This window comes from Channa argus, chromosome 19 (assembly GCF_033026475.1).
Source record: "Channa argus isolate prfri chromosome 19, Channa argus male v1.0, whole genome shotgun sequence".
Lineage (NCBI taxonomy): Eukaryota > Metazoa > Chordata > Actinopteri > Anabantiformes > Channidae > Channa > Channa argus.
In genome coordinates, this window is record NC_090215.1 from 502989 (window position 1) to 522682 (window position 19694).

At 40.4% G+C, this 19694-nt stretch overlaps 1 protein-coding gene across 3 annotated transcripts in view; it reads right to left on the minus strand.

Annotated features, from left to right (window-relative positions):
- The window catches only part of nrp1a (neuropilin 1a), a 52960-nt gene extending 35412 nt beyond the window's left edge, over window positions 1–17548 (minus strand). For 2 of the 3 annotated variants that reach the window (XM_067486445.1, XM_067486444.1), the window contains exons 1-4: window positions 17002–17548; window positions 15370–15793; window positions 14231–14405; window positions 73–254 (exon numbers count right to left, since the gene is read on the minus strand). In XM_067486445.1, coding sequence (XP_067342546.1) covers window positions 73–254; window positions 14231–14405; window positions 15370–15436 — 424 coding nt within the window. In that variant the 5' untranslated portion in view covers window positions 15437–15793; window positions 17002–17548. Of the gene's footprint in view, window positions 1–72; window positions 255–6848; window positions 6992–14230; window positions 14406–15369; window positions 15794–17001 lie in introns of those variants that run through there. The other variant, XM_067486446.1, reaches the window with a different exon arrangement.
- Between the last annotated feature and the right edge of the window lie 2146 nt (window positions 17549–19694).

Genomic DNA, 19694 nt, shown 5'->3' on the forward strand with positions numbered 1-19694 from the left:
TCTGTTTGACTTGTCATGTTTTATTTTTTTAGTTGAGACACAGTGAAGATGCAACTGTATTAAACCACCCACCTGTCTTGAAGATCTCATATCTGATTGAGAACCCTGCTCCATGGGTCTCATAGTCAGACACAAACTTGATGAAGAGCTGGTTTCCGGAGGATACAACAGGCGACGGGGCGATCTTTCCACAGTACTTCCCCACAAGTTGGCCGCTCTCATCCACACCATCTCGCACTTCCACGTAGTCATATCTGAATAAGACAAAAGAAAGAGACGACACGTCAGTCACACAGGTTTGGTGTTTATTTTGTTCACGTTGTTGTCTATGTCCTGCATTTGGCAATGATGACATTACTGCTATGCTGCTCATACTGGCATATAAAGGAATGACACACACATTTACATCCATACTCAAAGGAGCACATAAAAACAGCAACACAGCATATTGTGCAGGTAATGTGGTAGAAAAAAATCACAGCGTACTAATAAGGACTGTCACATGCCAGACTGTGTGTGTATGTGTGTGAGTGTGTGTGTGTGTGTGTGTGTGTGTGTGTGTGTGCGTGTGCGTGTGCGTGTGCATGTGTATGTGTTATACAAGAGAATATGGAAACGGAAAGTGATTATGTTTTGGCCTTTCCTTTACTGTGGGATATAGACACAACAGATGTTAAAGCTATTAAAAATGATCACACTTCAATGTCAGAATTTTAGACCCCTGGCTAATAGGGAGAAGTCTCCTGGTTGATTCGCCACAAAGTCTGGTAACAGAGGAGGTAAACATCTTTGAAATAGGACTGTGACACACACACACACACACACAGTCTGGCATGTGAAATAGAAGAGGGCACCGGACAAATTAAAAGTCTCAGACAGTTTCTGGTTATTACTGTGTGTGTTTGAGGCACTTGTTAGGAGTGTACATTAAATTTATCTGACTTGAGGTTTATGCCCTTGTTCCTGAATGTGTGTGAGTGTGTGAGCTGAAATGATTGCTTGGATGAGTTCTCAATGCTGTTTTTGAAATGTGAGATGACAAGTTGAGCACTTCTCCAAAAGTGTTTTTTAGGTTCAGGTCCCTAACTGCCCAAAACAGCAGGGGGCTACTTGTGACCTGATGCAGTGTCCTCTATCATTATCAAAATAGATTACAAAACTGCTTTTCACACATAGTAAATACAGAAATCAGTGTTCATTTCTATAAGAATAATGTGCTGCAGGTGTAGAGGCACATTATGTCACAAGCATACCTTTTTTGACTCCTCTGAAAATATGTTCCCTCCTGGCAAAGGAACCTATTTTCTTAATTAGCTTGATTCTCAAATTACTTCCAAAACATCAGGCTTTCATAGCAATTCAGAAATAGCTAATTCTCAGGATGTCCAAAAAATTTTGATTGGCACATTTGAATGCTGGCTTAGGATTGGGCATCATACAGATGTGGAAGCTGTTTTACAGTACTAATCAAAAACTGGATGAAAAGATCTGCTTTTTTTCCCACTTGGGTTTTTGCCTGGGGTGGCTGTGGTTCCTTCTGATTTCCATGTGTTGAATTTTCATTGGGTAGGACACTAAACCTCAAGTTGCTCTGTTGTCACTAGTGTGTGTGCACGTATTTGTGTGTGTGTGTGAATGGGCGAATGAGAAAAAACATTTTAAACTGCTTTGTCTGACAGGTAAGCAGAAAAGAGTTCCATGACTTCAGGCCATTTAACACTCATCTATGTTGAAATCTTAGAACCCTGGTCCTGTCTTCAAATGTGAGTGAAAACACCTGCTTTACTTGTTTAGCTTCCTCACATTTGTCATTTGCTGTGACCAGGTCTTCTCCCCACTTCTCAGCCCACCAGCTGTGGCAAAAGCCCCTATTGGTTTCAACAAGTACCACTTTAGCTACTTTATCAGGAGCAGCTCATTAAAAAATATGAATTTCATGTGGTGTTTACAATGCTAACCCCACTTCTTCTTTGTGGATAAATGTTTAAAAAGCTCCTTGAAGCAGGTATTGGGTGTGTGTTCCAATGATGTCATCATCTAGTTTAGTCACCAAAGCAAATATTTATGATTAAAGTATTTAAAGTATAACTACCAATTAGCAAGTTACCAAGTTTCTCCATTCAAAAGTTTAAAAATATATATAAAATTAATGTCAAATGGTTAATTAACATCTTTAGTTTTACTGAAACAAAGATATGCGGAAAAAAGTAAAAACATATTATGTAAAATTACAGCTGTAAGATTTCTTTACCCATTGTTTGTATTAGTGTGTCAATTTGTCTCATCTGCTCTTCTCTCCTCTCCTCCTTCTTACCATCTTTTGGCTTCATGCTTACAACAGAGAGCATCAATCTCTCTGTGGCCCAGCACTGTTCTATCAGCAAACTTATAATTCACCTCAGAGCCTCTGTCGCTGCAGCTATCTTACTCCCACTGCAACTGCCAAAAGCTGAGCATTGCCAGATGTCTAAAATATGGGTGCACAGATACATCACTAAGATGAAGCACAGGCTGTAGTACAGTTAAAAGAAACTGAGCAAGTGTTGCATGTGTGGTTCTGTTGATTGTGTGAACATTGACACCATATATTACGCATATTGTGTACAGTATGTAATCATGTGAGTGCAAACAAATGGAACCCATTTTGGCTGTCTTCACAGACTCGTTCACCGTCCCTGTTACAAGAATACTTTTATTGTTGCTTCCATTTCAACTCTTCACACCTCTAGAAAAGCTGTTTATTGCATTTTTACCCTGACACACTATCAGCTTGGATGGCCCTCATAAAGGGGGCACAGTGGGAGAGGATGCAGATGGAAGAGAGAAAACACCCTGGGGGTCCTTTTCTACTTCATTTGCAATGAAAAAAGGAAGAAAGAAAGAACGAAAGAAAGAAAAAGACATGATGATGATTCACTAAATGTCTCTATTTGTACCTAAATGTGTCAGCCAGAACTCCAGTGGTTCTACGCGAGTGGGTCCATACTCTGGATCCAAGCATTTATCATCTGAAAGACATTTTGTGAAATGCTTGCTGGGAAATTTGACGCCTCCAAAAAGCCCTAATGTTGGCAGCTGTGTTAAATATAGCTCAAATCCACTGCCCTAAACACCTGTGGGGACTCACTTCAAGGGCTGAGTGTCCTAAGGAACAACAGAGAATGGTTTATTAACTCTGTCTAGTCAAAGTAAAAGGAGAACATGAACATGACCTATTTTTAAGCCACATTTTCGGGATCTGCCTTTTAACTGTATTCTCCTGACCTGTCAAATTAAATTGGAGTCCTCTGCTGGAGGGTCGTGTGGTGATTCTTATAGGTGGCATCATTGTTGTTGTTGCTGTTCTTATTCCTTATGACAGTACAGTCCAGTTAATGCATCTGTTTACATCCCTTTGCATCTTTGTAAACACCTGTTTATCTGTCTATTCTGTTTTGAGATTGGGTTGGCCTGCCACACACACAGACACCCAGACACACACACACACACACAGAGTGCCTACCAGAGTGCTAATAGTAAGAACGGTTTGCCAATCCAGTGGGGAAATTAAAGAAAACAAAGAGAGACATAGAAGGTGGGGGTGAGGGGGTATGTAATTCTCAGTGACCTTCATTTCAACAACTCAGATGCATTAGCTTGCCTTCTTTTGTCAAGCACAGAGAGAAAGCAATCCTCTAGTGTCAAACTAGACCATTAGCCCTCCGTGAAAAGCTAAACGGAAGGCGACAAAGCGCTGGCCTAACAATATAATAATTACTGTATGCTGCCTAAAGCTTTCCCATGAAAATAATCTGTCCTTTATTTAAATTTCCACTTCATGTGGGTTTACAGAAGCAAGACAATCTGAGGGAATGGAACAATGCTATGATAGAATGTATGAGACTATTTATTAGCTCAGGCATGCAATGGAAAACCTCAGAGCAAGATCTCTGTCTTTATCATTACTCTCTCTGGTTCAGCTCTACAGATAATTTTCACACAAATACATCATCTACAACACATGTAAACACATTACAACTAACACAAGTGGAAAGCCATAAACTTGGGACTTGATGATGATCTTTGATTTACTTGTTCCAAGTCTGGAGGGGACATACTGCTCAAACCTGTCTCTACCTTCCCTTTCACACTCCCTCCTCTGGGACCAAAACTTGCATAATAATTGTCCCTCTTTCCATGGGCCCTGCCCACCTGTAATGACCCCAAAGCAAGTTTGCCTGGACATGCAAGAAAGAAGGAACAAACCAGGCTAATAAACCAAGTACAGGATATTCAAACCCCAAAACATTATTATTTATAACCTCATTGTGAAGCAGGAAAATATCAGGAAACATTTTAAAAGCTGTCAACCTTGCTGTCGACACTTGCTCAGGAAATTATTTGTTTCTTGTTTTGTGGTTGTCTTGGTCACATTTTTGCAAAGCACATTCCCTTGTCTAAACAGCAGTTATCATTAGCATTGATGGATATAGCCTGCCTCCATCCATTAGTTTTTCTAATTACACTGTCAAGAGATCTGCTGTCACCAGCAATCAAATTATTGAATTTGGCTATTTAGACTCAATTATTGCACCCTCTTCACTCTGCAACATGCACAATAATCTTTTATTTAAAAATATGAGCATCGACCAACACAGAGAGAATTCTGTCCTATAGGGATGTGGGGTTGGAGGGAGGTCTGGACCTTACTGCTCAGCACAGAGGAATGTTTACACTGCTGTGTAGTGCTTTCTACTGCATTTTGAACCCTGGCAATGCACAAGAGCATTCAGCTGACTTGCCTTCTGTTCCCATTAAGCACTGTAACATGCCAACAGAACCAAAGCAGGGGCTTGCATATTTTCAGCCATATTTCAGTTAAGCACACTTTAGCTTCTTTCATTAAAAAGGCAAAGCATGACACACTAATGTATTAAAGAGACATGAAAATAAGTCAATATTTTAAACAAATTAGTACATTTGATCTCTTTTGCATTGTCATTAAAATCACATTAAAGGACCAAATACTGCTGATGTAAAGATAGAGTAATCTAAAGTAAAAAAATTCTCATTGTGATTCCTCGTCCTGTAATGTCTGATGTCAGTCCCACCAACTGAAAGCTGCACACGATCACTGCAGTTATGACCAGAGCTGAGAATAATTATCTATGCTTCTTTTCTAGAATATATCTTGTTACCTAAAAACAGCAGAAATGTACAAGTACACGTGATTAGGAAACTGCCTATTGCAAAATGGAACTAAACATTTAGCATCTTTTCCTTGCTAAATTATGTCTAGAAGTTGCTTTACAGCAGTGCACTATATACATGCATCTTAGTTTACAAATATAAATATTCAGACTCTAAACGCATGCTACCCCTTAGGAAATGCGTATTGGAAGCAAAGCTATAGTGTAGTAATGACCTCTTTATAGTCATTTAGACTGAGAGCTACTGTGTTATACAATATTTCAGGTCTTTGTTATTTTAACATGTTAAAACAACAAAAACTGTAAACTTAATATTATTTGCAACGGACTGAAAAAAAAAAAGCAGGAAAATTAAAGTCTTGGGAAAATATTTTAAAAAAGTAAACCAATAAGTAGGGTGAGAAAGAGAAACCAAGTAAAATGGGGGGAGGGAAAGAGAATAATGCCAGTCCATTTCTGGTGCTACTATTGGGGGGACATTTGAGTTGATCTCTGATTACACAGGAGAGAGGGACAGGCAGAGGTAATCGAAGAGAGTTTCCTCTACAGGAGTCAGTTGTGCAACTCAGATGATATGCTGTTGTTACAATAATGAGGAGTCAAGGTCAAATACAATAGGGCACTGGAAGAAAGAAGGTGATGGGGAACACCTAGACTGATTTTCCCCTTCCTGCTCTGGCCACATACACTCGTTGGGGAACCCGTGGGACGCAGATAAGGGCTTCATTATATAAGATACCCTGTGTTGCTTCCATCCCTTTATGGATGTGCTTGTATCCATGTAAGAGGAGAAATCTCACAGTGCACCGTGACTTCAAACAAAGCTGGGTACAGTATTTGGGCAGGTTCCCATTTGAATCACCACTTAACTACACTGACATCAGGTTTACTGTCATTTAAGCTCTGACTTTCTGACAGTAAACTACACTGTTACTAGGTTAAAGTAGATAGACTCAGAAGGGTCAGTCAACAGTATCCAGATAATTATGTACAGTATGTATGTACTACTGGACATTTTGTTCAGCACTACTTGCACATGAGGTCCAACATGCTTGAACCTCATGACAAGAAGAAACAAGAAAAAACACGGAGATAGAACCTTGAACCTATTGATCACTGGACAAAATTTAGCTAAGTGAGCGCTACATGAATAAATGCTTTATGAACTCACAAGAAAAACTGCAGCAATATGCACCCCCTGAATTGAAGGGGCATCTGTTTGTGATGCTGTGAGAAGCTAGCAGTGCTCCCCACTGGGTAATGAGCTGTGTGCATGAGCAGCGTGCCGCACTTAAAGAGGGAAATAGGAGCAGAGAGGGAGAGTAGAGGAGAGTAGGAAGGGAAGGGAGGAGGGGGACCGAGGGTGAGGTCAGCTGGAGGTAAAGCTTTGGGTGCTGTTTAAAACTCTCCCCCGTCGGAAGGACGAGGGAAGGTAAGGAAGACAGGAAAACGTTTAAAAGGCATGTATGTTGAGCAGTCAATAAAGCGAGCAAAGGAACGGAAACAAATAAAAGAAAATGATAAAAATAGATAATATAACTAGTTGGCAATCATTTGCCATCACTGCTAAGAGGTTCAATGATGTGAATCATGCTATGCAATGAAGCTAGACAAAAACAGTAGTAATAACCGTACTGGGAATTGTTCAGTTAAACACACCATCCACCCCTTGTGTTTTCCCTCCTCTTTCTTTCCTCCAGTCCCTGCAGGCTGTGAAGGCAGTAGGGGGTTGGGGCATTATAGAGTAGTCTGGGCTCGGTGCTCAGTGACCCGTTCCTCCGGCTGGACATGCAGCCACTTGGCTGGAAGGGAGAACATGAAAGAGTGTTGTAAAGGATTGGCTTTGTCCTCCTCCGTTTATACAACATTCACAAGCCAGCTGCAACCACATCTGTCTCTATCCACTGTAAATACTCAGAGACAATACAATTTACTCCTGTTTTTTAAGAGGAAGAAGGAAAGGGTGGCAATAAAGCAAAAGACTTACAAAGGGCACATGCTGACTAGCGCATACAGCTGGTTCCTTGTTCCCAGATTGAAATAGTTTGCTCTGAATATGGATCAGCACAATTTCTAATCATTTAAACCACACACACTTTATTTTATTCTGATGGTTGCATTGTGTGAAGACCTCCAATGATACAGCACTTTGAAAGCAAAATATGCCGGGCTGCGAAAGCCACATGCGGTGCATCTCTTCCATGGTGCTGTGCAGACAAGCTGAATACTTGGCATCACAGGGGCAATCTAAGTGCTGATGGCCAGCCAGCCCCTCCAGCATTTGGATGTCAAGGTGACTCTTAGTTACTGGACCTGCAGTCAAACTTTCCTGCCAACTTGCAGGATTTCTGTGTAGTAGCATTTCCTTTTGCTTTCTGGTGAAATCATCCAGTGGATGGGTGTGTCACTCACTGGAGGCAGGAGCAATCCTGGCGTGGCTGGGCAGGTGCCAGAGGTACAGGCTATTATTAACACTTTCAGTACTATCTTACTGTGAGAACTCCACACAGGCTGCTGTGACAGGCTGAATTGACTTCCCTTCTTTGGAATTACTGTCACCTAACAATAGAAATAAAGCGAGCAGAAAAAAAGAAATGCATCGGTGGCTGCAGAGGAAAAGGCCATGAATGTTGATAATTTAGTAAGGAGAGTTCAAGCAAAGAACAAACAAAGCAAGGGATTGTAAGTTGCCCTAACTTAATCAGAGAGCAGTGGGGTATTGGCCATCAATCACTGTCTGCTTGTCACCCCAACTGAATCACATCAAGTTGAGTGCTGGAGAAACACCAGCGGGCAACAACAGCCTGCTGTGCACATTCACAGTGAGCGAGTATGACACTGGAATTGTGGGACTGAGACAGGAGAGTCCTTGGCTTTACTTCCTACCTACGTACCTCTTACCCACTCCAAGCAAATTTTGCCTTGGTCTGAGCCCCTTTTGGGACTTTCTTGATTGTTTGATTAAATGTGGATCTGTAAGAACCACTGTGTTAGGGCAATAAAGAGAATTTGTAGGATCACAACCACATCAATCAAAATAATGAGCACCATGCAGGGTTAGACCACTAAATGACGAGAAATCTCTGACAAGCCCATGTCTGACAAGCACAGACACGGAGTACTAAAGTGCCCAGAACTTCCTCATCAATTCTGCTATAGTGTCTGTTCTCTTTTCCTTTCTCATCTGAGAAGGGTGGATAAGTAGGATGACGGGAGGTTGAAATTGATCCATCCTTGACTACTGCTCTGCTACAAAGACATCATGAACTAATATTATCCCTCATTCATTTAGCCTCCCTATCACTTTTAGTTGTTTTCCATACAGCCTCATAAAGTGAGAAATCAGCATTTGATGGGAAGAAAAAAGGCAAGCAAGAAAAACCTGTTGCTAATTATACTGTGTGAGGCAGAGACAGAGGGAGACGGTACTTATTGCCAGCTGTCCCTTGGAAACATAAATGCATAATTAAATTATAGCCTGTTTTTTAACTCGTGCTGGAAAAAAATGAGTATGAATTCTCTCGCAGTCAATAGATGTGTGTCCAGATACAGAGCTTAGATTACCAAAGGTTGTCTCGAATCCTAAATCTCCACACAGCACATCTCCTTTTTAAGCAACCTGTAAAACAGAAAACTTTATGGCTAATATGTCTGAGCTGTGTGGGCTGTAGTTTCATTTCAAAAGAAGTGTCCATATAAGCTAGCTTGCATTGGTTTGGGACTGAATAGAAAAAGAAGTAGATGAAAGAATTGAGCAGCTGTGTGCCAGAAACAGCTTAGTGACATTCACTTCCCAGCAAAAACAAGTTGCTAACTCCGAAATGGAGATGAAAAACAAAACAGGCATCAATGTGAAACTATGATTCCTTTATGTTGCCTCAGAAATGTGACCAATGCTTAAAAACCATGAAGTTTATTTATGAGCACAGACCTTGTCTAGTCACTTTCTCTTTCATCTCCCTCCCTCATTCCTCCTTCTTCTACTCCTCCGCTGTGAAGTGGGCCTTCCTCCCGCTGTGAGCTAGAGTGGCTCACCTCCTGGTTGTAGTCAGGTTCTGCATGAATCAAAGTGGTGACAGAGCAGCAGGGAGGATGGCAGATGCCACGGCCAGAAAGCTTTTCAATCAGGCTGCCCTTCCAAGCTGTGGCCAAGGTGAGACACTTCACAGCTGAATGAAAAAAAGACCCTCAGCCTGACGGTCATTCACACACACACGTATAACATGCATGTAAGCCCCAAAGCACACAGACCTATTTTAATGCTGCCCATTACTTAAGGAGTAACAGTTTAGGTTTAATAGACATGTAGAATAAGAAAGAGTATAATCACTGTGAAGGTCAATGGTTTTGTGAAGAGACATCTCTGTCTGCTGTCATGTTTTTTCTTCAGTTAATTGACAAGGCAGACATCAGCATTGCTAGCATTGAATTGTTTTAAATGCATATGTATGTAGCATATGGGATAATACATTTAGACTGTTGAGGTTTTCCTATTCTGACAAAATAAGGGTTGCTTTGAAGTTCAAATAAGATATAATCAAAGTAGATTTCTTTCTGAGGTGCTGCTGATAAGCTGTTTCAGTGCTGTTGCGGGTGAACTGTTTCACTGTAATTTTTGCTGTGATTTGATTTTTATTGTTATGAACAGTGGGAGTCTATTGCTGTGAAAAACACCAGGTGCATAATTTCAGCTGCTTTTCTGAAACTTGTGTTGTTGAAAGAAGCAGTGTCACACCGTGTGCTCTTTATTTTTCTGTGCCTATTTTGCAGCATCACCTTGAACTCCTGAAGCTTTTCTGACAGCTACTTTGAAAAGAAGCACACATCAAAGGCTGAAAGACTTGTCCACTAACAGGCCATAAGTATCTCTAAGAATTCATGTCACTCCAAAACCCCATCCCATCAGCCCCGGAGGTCACAGTACTTCCTTTCTTTAAAAGCTGCTACCACGATTGGCCTGTTCAAACAAGGTTCCTGTTGCATTCCTGACTTATTTATTTTCCTCCATGACAACGGCAAACAGTCACACAGTCGACTTCTCCTTATTTGCCTATAGTTGCCTCACAGAGGAGCGTGAGAGAGCAGGGAGGGGGATTTCAGATCTCTCTCACTTTCCAACTGTGAAGTTCCACTAGTCTTGATCATAGAGCTGCTGCATGTTATTCAAGCAAATGGACAACAGGAAATTGTCCAAATGGATCTTTTCCTAAATCCCCTTCTGCCCTCCACTTTCATTTCCTAGAAACAGGTGGCACACTTTGTTGTGCACTGTTACCATATGAAAGGAGTTGATAGGATTCTACATGACAAAGAAACAGCCAACTGTAGATGTAGAACACTGTATTATCCTGCTCCCCCTTCCTGAGAAAGGCGAGGACTACAATTAAAAAGCGGAAAAAGAGTGCTTTTCCAAGCTTTAAGTTACAGCCACTTAAAGACAGGGGGGCTCTCACAGACGTCTGAACCGTGACAAGTCAGGAGACCTTGGTTGACTGTGCTCAAACTCCCCCACAAAGGGCTGCTTGAGAGGGCATTCTTCAAATATCTTTGCTGCCTAGTACCACACTAACCTACGTACATCTTTTTTTAAACCCCCTCCATACTGCACAGACTGTCCCGCTGGAATCTCTATGAGGTCCAAAATATAACATTCAGATAGGGAGAAAAGCAATAAAATGAAGGGTGCTTAAAAAAAAAGAAAAAAATCTCATTGTCCGACCATTTTTAACCCTCCTCTTGTCCTCCTATACAATGAACTGAGCAGCCTTGACTGACTGACCGACTGCAAGGGATTTCAGAGTGTTGGAGAAGTACAGTGCTGTTTTTTGTCTGCTCAGCAAATCCAGTGCCATCAATTATTCACAGTGTTGTCAGGAGTACATCAAATCTGTAGATAACTAGTTCTCCTCTTCCAGTCAGCAGTAGAAAAAGTAAAAAGAACCACCTACAGCTCAGGATGAAAGATTCTCTATATCCTGTCTTGAGTTCAAAGCTGGAAACTTATTGGGAAAATCAGCATCACTAGAATATGTTTTTTTAAATTAGATCAATTGTCCTTAAATTGGTATTATGTTAAATCCTTCTGTCACTTGTTTTGATTCAAATTCACTGAAAACACAATTTTTCCTTTAGATGGCAGAGGTGCCACAGCTATATGAGCCTGACAGTCCTTATCAGATACAAGTGAAACACAGAGGGCACATGGGGAGGGAGTGAAAGTGAAAGCACATCGATTTACTTCACTTTTTCATTTGAGCTCAGCTTGCTTATTCTACTGATATTCAGATTTAATTTACTTCAAATATTTGGGTTGATGTGGCCTACGCATTTGCCTCAAACTTTATTAGCTGCTGAGCAGCAAGGGTGACCCCTGAAACTCCACTCTGTGAAAGTCGCACAGTACGTGAAAGGTAAACACGCTTTGCATTCAGAATCATAGGGGTTCACTTAGTCTCCTTATCTCTGTGATGAAGTGCTTTCCTCCTTCAGCTTTCAGGATACAGACCTCTACACTTCCCTAAACAAACCTGCCAAGGGTAGTGCACACGTGCAACACCACCACAATAGACAGACTCCACTCGGTGAGGGCTGTTTTTCTTTTTATAAGCACCACTTTGAGTGCTTCTTGTTTGGCTTACTGATAACAGCCATGTTGAGAAACATGTGGGGCATGTGTGTTCCATTTGTACACTAATTAGACTGCAAGGCAGTTCACTGAAGCATGCATTGTGGCCCCCTCCCTCCTGTGCCTACACCCGCTTTGCCAGTCCATCAGATAAGGAAGCTATTCAAGCTCTGATCAGTTTCCATTATGTAAGGCCTAATTTGTTGAGTGGAGTTGCGACCAGGAGTCTGATGGGTCCAACATAAACATACCCTACCATCTGCGTTACTATTCCCTTACTGATTAATCAGGTTACATATGACATGCATTGTCAGCATTTAGCACAATAACCCACCTTGATGTAATACAATGTAATAATTAGAAATGGAGGTGGAAATTTCTTTCACTCAGTTGCTTGCCTTTGGCTAAAATCTGCCCACCACACTAATAAAATCATTAAAAATGAAATGGTACACCAGGTTAAAAATATAATATAATATATTATATATAATATATTCTTTTATATATATATATATATATATATATATATATATATATATATATAAAAGAATATAGGTCAGGAGCAATCTCTGGATGCACAGATAATTGCTTAAATTTCACAGCCATCTGCTTGAGTGATTGTCCACCTATTCTAATAGGATAGATATAAAAGCATAAAAGCAACAGTAAGGATGATGATGATGATGTGAGGAGAAGAGATCCTGACAGATGCAAACACATCCATTATGCAAACTTAACCAGTTAACAAATTCATGAACACAATGTTTACTTGCAACATGCAATTTGTAAACTCAGTGGTTGCTAAATGAAAGGTCAGAGCTAATTTGTAAATGATACATGGGTAGATCACTAAGCTCAAGGCCTGCCCTCTTTTTACCAAGGCTTCCTTGAGCCTGCAGGAACAAAATTCTTTTTACTGGGTGTGTTTAGACACAGGAAATTCATTCCTGACTTATTTAATTAGCACAAGCATCAGTACTGCTACCCCCTCCCCATGTCCCTTTCTTGCTCTTTGTCTTCTATCTGTGGATCTCGGGGAGTTTAACAGTCATTTTAGTGAAGGAATTGGACCCAGAAGAAGTGTAAGGGGCAGCCAGTGTCTTTAGGACAGCAGTGTTCAGTCCATGAATCTTTCACAGCACTAAAGAAGGCTTAAAGTGGGACTGAAATCCAAGATTAAAAAACCAAACCGTTCAAAAATATATGGTGGCTATTCAAGGAGCACAAAAGAAGAGTGGGGTCCAGGTTTTAGGTGGAAAGGGGTTACAGTAACCGGATCCTGCAAAGCCCTGTACTCTCCTGAGCCCCGCAGCATAAACAAACAACTCAGACAGAGCAAGGCACAGACACATGCACGCACACAACCGAGGCAATCAGAGTGAGGCAGTCTCCCCAGACAGAGCTCACCTCAAGGCACCCACACTGACACTGGCTCATCACATTACTGTCTGTCTCCAGTTTCACTGCCTTAAACAATCTGACAACAGGTTAGCTGCTTAGCCTTTTGTTGGATGCAACAACCTGTGGTCAAATAAGTCAAATAGGGATCAGTAACTGCTTAAAATGATTATTACACCTCATGTGAAGTTTTCTTCATAGACTGTCGAATTAAAGAAATCTTAAACGTTCTTGTGTAAACCCCTTGGAATCTCTCACTTGTTTGCAGAAGAAATAAGTTTTAATTTGGAAATTTAGACTAAAATGCCAAGATGCCCATTTTTCTTTCAGTGTGTAAAGTAGCTTCAGTTAATGGTCTCTTGTGAGGTTTTGGTCACATTGCTCACCCTCAGTGCCTTTTGCAAAAGTATGGTAATTCAAATCAATATTATACCCTGGTGACTTCATCCAACAAAGCCGAGAAGTGAGGGCATTCCAAAACCAAATGACAGGGCTGAGACGGTCCTGCTGCCAGAGGACGATTAGATTAACACACGTTCAGAGCTCGCTAGCACTAGATGGCGCACGTTCTCGTGCAATACGAGGAATGGAGGAAAAAGATTAACAGTCCCCCTCACTCACATACACATATACTACAAACGCAATGAACCGCTCACATATATAAAACAAACAAACATTTATAATCCCATATATATTAATTATTCGCTGGGTATGTGTGAGTTGATTAAAATATTCTAGGTTATATAAATATAAATTTAATAATACATACAATGCCCAATAGACCAAATAGGGACGCTTTTTGATGTCTGACAGACATTTGAATTATCCTAAGAGAGAAGTGGTTGCAGTAAAAAACATTACGTATTTCAGAGGTTTCACTGTCTGTCCCTGATAAACAAACCTCAGATCACACCACACTGGGGCCCCAGGGACAAAATCTCACTGGATGAATGCGGCTTTAGGACCAAAAACACATCTGCTTTCCATAGACATGAAAATTAACTCATGCTGCACTTACTTGCATTCTCGGTCCTCCAGATCGAAATGCGGATTGAAGTTGATGAGGATCCGCTGGTGAGGACCAGGGGCCGATATCACCCACACGCATCTCTGAGAGTGGGTATAAGACAAGGGGTATCCGGGCGAGGTGAGGTAGTTGGCGTTTAAGATTCTGATGTTGCCTCCACATTTATCTGCAGAAGACAGAGAAACAGAATTATTAAAGCCAGAAACCAACTTATAAACATATATCTATCTATTAACCCATCTATCTATTGCAATCTCCTAAAACAATTAGCACAATAAAGGCACATTACATTCAAATGATAAACAGTGCAGCTTTCGCAGCAGTTTGGCCAAATGTAGGGGAACAGCGATGAAAAGAAAATCCGAATGGAGAAGCTTCAGAACTGTTGTATTTTAACTAAAGTCGCATGTCAGAGCCTCACAGTCTTTAAGTTTAAACCTACTTAATCAACTAATAAACTACACGTGTCATCATAAAAAATAATAAGTCTTCCTTTTTCGAATTTGCACGCACACGCACATGTCTCTTCATTTATACCTGAAATTACTGTTTAACTATAAAAGGCCTCCACCCATTGCACTTTATGCAATTGCACCTTTAACGCACGCTTCTTGAAAATCGATTGAATTGGAACTCAGTGAATAATATCAGCGCAAAGCTAAAACGAAACTTGTTCTGTTACAACATGAGGAAATTATGTAAGACGAGCATTTGGGGCTGACTTTTTGAACTCTATATTAACTAATTCAGCCGTTTCGTGGCTGAGAGCTTCTCTCAACAGGAACGAACAATGATTTATATCACTCAGTAAACTTGTATATAGACATAATATATCTTCAAAGTCCCACAAGAAACAGTGTGAATGAAAATAAAGAGACATGTTAAGAAAAGGCCTGTTTAAATAAAATAAATTTAAAATGAGATGATGAATAAATAATATTCAAAATAATTAAAAGAGAGAAAAAAACGACCAAGAAAAATGTCTATGAATTTATCTCGGTTGGGAAATGTTGACAGTATCTGTACAAATAAAATAAGAAAGATTTTAGGCTGATCTTTTTTCTAAATAACAGGTTTTTTTCAGAAAGCACAAAGGCTTTATTTTTAGATATTTCAGATGTCAAACTTACCGTTTTTGAAAGCCTTGACCACCAAGAGTATTTCCATGAACAGGATAAATACTAATCCACAATGCATCCTTGTATTATCATCAAAAAATAAAATTAAGCACTTAAATAAAACTCTCAAAATTAAACTTCTCCCAAAGATTTTTGGCAAGTATTGTCCTTTCCTCCGTATAACCCGACAAATAATGCAGACGTGTCTCTTTTAAAGATGTAGGAATTGATCTGAGTGTGGGCTCAGGTTGTTGGCATCCTGTCATTCAGCTCTTGTTTCCTCCCGCCTGTGCCGGCAGCGCTCTTTTCCCCAATCCTGACCGTGTCATGTCCTCTCCAAAGCAGCCAATGCTTAAGTTAGGTATATGAAGAAAATACGCAGTCCCTCCGCGTCCTGACTCCGCCAAATGATGCCCGGTCAGGGAGTAATCGCTATCTGTGGAGTGGAGGGAAACAGATGGAGATGTAAGCAGGTTAGGAATGCCCGCCGCTGCCGTGCGCCCTGGACATTCCCTTATCAGTCTAAACGCGCTGTTGCTGATATAAACAAGACTAAAGGCGCCGGTACACAGCTTCTCTAAATTGTGACCATTTTGTTCCTATAGGCTTAAAGTGGACTCAGAAAGGTTGACGGCTGGATTGATCACAAATCGCCAACCTATGTGGTAAAAGCTCTGAGACTTTATAGCAGGGCTGCACACAGAGTCACAGAGCTCCAGCAGTTCGTTAAGTGAAAAGACCCCCCCACCGCCACCCCTATACCCTCCCCTCTCTGTCTTACTCCCCTTACTCCCCTACCCCGACCAACACTCGTGTTTTACATAAGGAGTCAGACATTAATAGATATTGAGATACTGTCATGCTGAAATTAGGCTATTTGGTGAAAGCAAGCAAACATTATTGACTTAAATTTGAACAATTTTATGTATGCATTGGAAGAAGTGTTGCTGAGGTATTTGCAGGATGTGTTCTTCCGTCTTTATCTGGCACACATCATTACATTTGACACACTGAACTACATCAGCAAAAGTATCATATTCGGGCTTTGAATCCATCTCCCCCTCACAAGACTGATTCGCCGCCTTAAATGGACACATCTGTACTACAATCCTTATTACGGCCGAGGTTGACCTAAATAATAAGTGTCTCACTTTGTTTTGCTCTGTGTAAATTTCCTTCATACACAACATCTGTCTACGTGCACTAGACCGTTAAAGCACTACCCGACAACATTGACACTATCACACTGACTCTTAAATTTAGGAGAGATCAATTAAAGCCTAAATTATAGTAGCCTAGAGTCGTGTACTCAGGTTGCCCTTACTGGGTCAAACTGCACAAAAAAAGGAGCCAGCTTGTTTTCAGCAACACCTATACCGTAGTTCCGCTGTTCAGAATTCTCCATCACCGTGACGAATGACATGAATAAAAACCAATCTGTAATATGCATATTTTAATGTCTATACAATCGAATAAAAACCAGTTGGGTGTAAAAGAAGTAATGGGGTCTTGAACCAAATGCGTCAAACTGTACATGATATCATGGAGGAAATTATAAAAAAAGAATCTAATAGTAGTAAATTCTAACGCAGCAACACGGCTTTCGATCCCATTCATAAGTCAAGTAAAAACAGCTGCATTCACCTGCGTCTGCACTCGCAAAGCCGTTGGCATCCAGCCCTTCTCTACTTGCAACATGCGTAGAGCAGTGTACGGTCCGTTAGGTTTACTCCGATTCTGTTGAAATCTCACCAAACCTTCACTAGATTCCCCCAAAAGCTAGTCAAGCTATTTTAACCCTAATCTCCGCCTTTTAACCCGATGAAACACCACAGCGCAGTCCAACCCGTCCGTGGGTCTCCACGGCGCAAAGACGCACAGCCGATGTCTGAAGACCTTAACTCTTCTCTCCGCGTATAGAATAATTTCCACCCGCTTGTATCTACGGGTGTCCTTCTCTCGCTTGCTCCCATTCAATGCTGTCACACGTGAAATCCGATCAGTGTGAGGTTAAATAGATAGTCCAAAAATGTCAAAGGAAGATAAAATGAAAAGTCCTTTTAGGTCTGACATAACAACAAGTTAGTTTTTTCCGTTTCTCAGAGCGCTGCCGCTCTCTGATCCTCCACCGATGCAAATGCAGAGGGTTTGTGTCCCTGCCAGCCCCACACGCCCCTTTACTAGGACGATGTACGCGGTTGCGTGGGATTGCGTGCAGTGGTCTCTGCACTCGAGATGTTGATTCCACCCAGTTTTATCTCGTCACCAGCCTGTAGCTTTGCCTGGACTTATGAAAGTCATATTAGACATGAAATGCGCGACCTCGGTGGAATATGCGCACTTTTAAATGACTGCGAATAAGAAGCAGAATTACCATACAAATTGCTCCTTAGTGATATCTACTCTTATGTAAAACGATAGGATACATTTCCTAGCAATACTATAAAAACACAATATCAGTGACCAACAGCTTCTATCATTGACCAATCACAATTCGCTGTTTTTATTATTAAGAAACAAAACAGAAATGATTTAATCTAACATCTATTAAAACACACAAAGCAAGTTTCATTCTGTATGTTTTACCAGACAAGTCTGAAAATGACAGTAAAACTACACAATTTAAAATGAATTAACTTGAAATAATCAATGCATGTATATTTACATTTAGTTAACAAGTAGATATCAGTTAATGTCACTAAATAACAGTAGGATATGTTCTTCAGGAAGTCTAGGGCCAAGGTTATTCCAGAGCACATTTTGGAAACAAAGAAGCTGCTGTCTGTTGATCATATATGGATATATATGACATCAAGTCATTAAACAATGAAAAAAATGGCTTAAAAAAGTCACTATATTTATTTAGGTTTCAAACACTGGCATCAAATTGAAACGTTTATTAGATACATGCCTGGCGACAGGAAATGTTGTTGTAATCTAATAAATAAAAGGAGAATGCTGTTAACCTATAAAAAAATTAGTCTTCTGTTTTTTGTTATGACAGGCTCTCTAAATCAGGGCAATGATTCATAATTGTCCAAGTCTCCAAATGAAGCGAGACTGAAACAGGATTCAGATTGATATAACGAAAAGTCCCTCAGTCCTGCTTCTCTATTCACAGTAAGTTTGTCCCCATGAGTTAATCTTGGCACACATGCTGCCTAAAACCTCTGTTTTAACTCAAATGATTACAATAACTGGAGCCTTCCAGCTGCAAGTCTTTCTCTTTTGGTCAGTGGACCTGTAGGGGGCATCAGAGGCAGTGAACAGTTTAGAGAAAGCCACCGAATGCTCCTCAAGCTCACTTTACTTTACTGCCTTTGAGACTATAATAATAATAACAACAATAATAATAATAATTATAATTTTCAGTATTGGTATTAGAGTTTCCATTCATCAGCTTTAACACTTTTTTCTTATTATTATTTATACTGTAATAATATGTCTGTGTATCACATATATATTTTCCCTGTTTTTTTACTGCATCACTATGTCACCATATGAGGACAGCAATCAGCTCTTTGCCAATTAAAGAAGTTGGCATGCTTTATCTACATAGTGTATTGAGATGTCCCCTTTTTGAAAAGTTTTTGTGACACAATAGAACTAGATAAGCCCATACAATCCCTGCACAATATTATTTTTTATTCCTAGAGTGAGTGAGACACAGGATTGAAAGGCTTTACTCCCATCCCAGCCGTATTAATTCTCTGTTTTGCTGATAACACAAATGTTCAAATGGTGCTAGACATCCCTATCAAAGACTGCACTAACTTGCTTTTCGTGTCCTCAGTATAACACAGGAACAATGGCTTGAAGTCATTTCACAAGGGCGCCTGCCTGTACCATATCTAAAATGAGAGGGGATTGTAGGGAACAATAAAGTATCCATTTAAAGAACGTGCTTCTTCATATTTATCGGCACTAATCTTTACTACAGCTCTGATAAACAATTAGCTTTGATATAAAAGCTGTCTTTTTATGACTCCTATGAGCTCTGGACTTCATTTCATTACCCTGGCCTTTATTCACCAAAGTGAATAAGTTAGAGTTAAATGCACAGGTTCAAACCATTTGGCAATAAAGTCAGTAAGAGCATCTCCCCTCAGTTTCAAAAAATGTGTCTTTGTAGTCATCTGCCAAGAATTCGGACATGCACATCAACCCCCAGTGGTACAGAATAATCCTAAATAGACAGAATTCTTGGGGGTACTAGGCTATATTCAGAGTTTCTGTTTCACCCCATAACTAACCTGCATCTATGGTATGTTAGTAAATTTAACTTGACATTTTGGCACCTTAAAACATGACTCAAAGGCTGATAAAATAAGTACCTC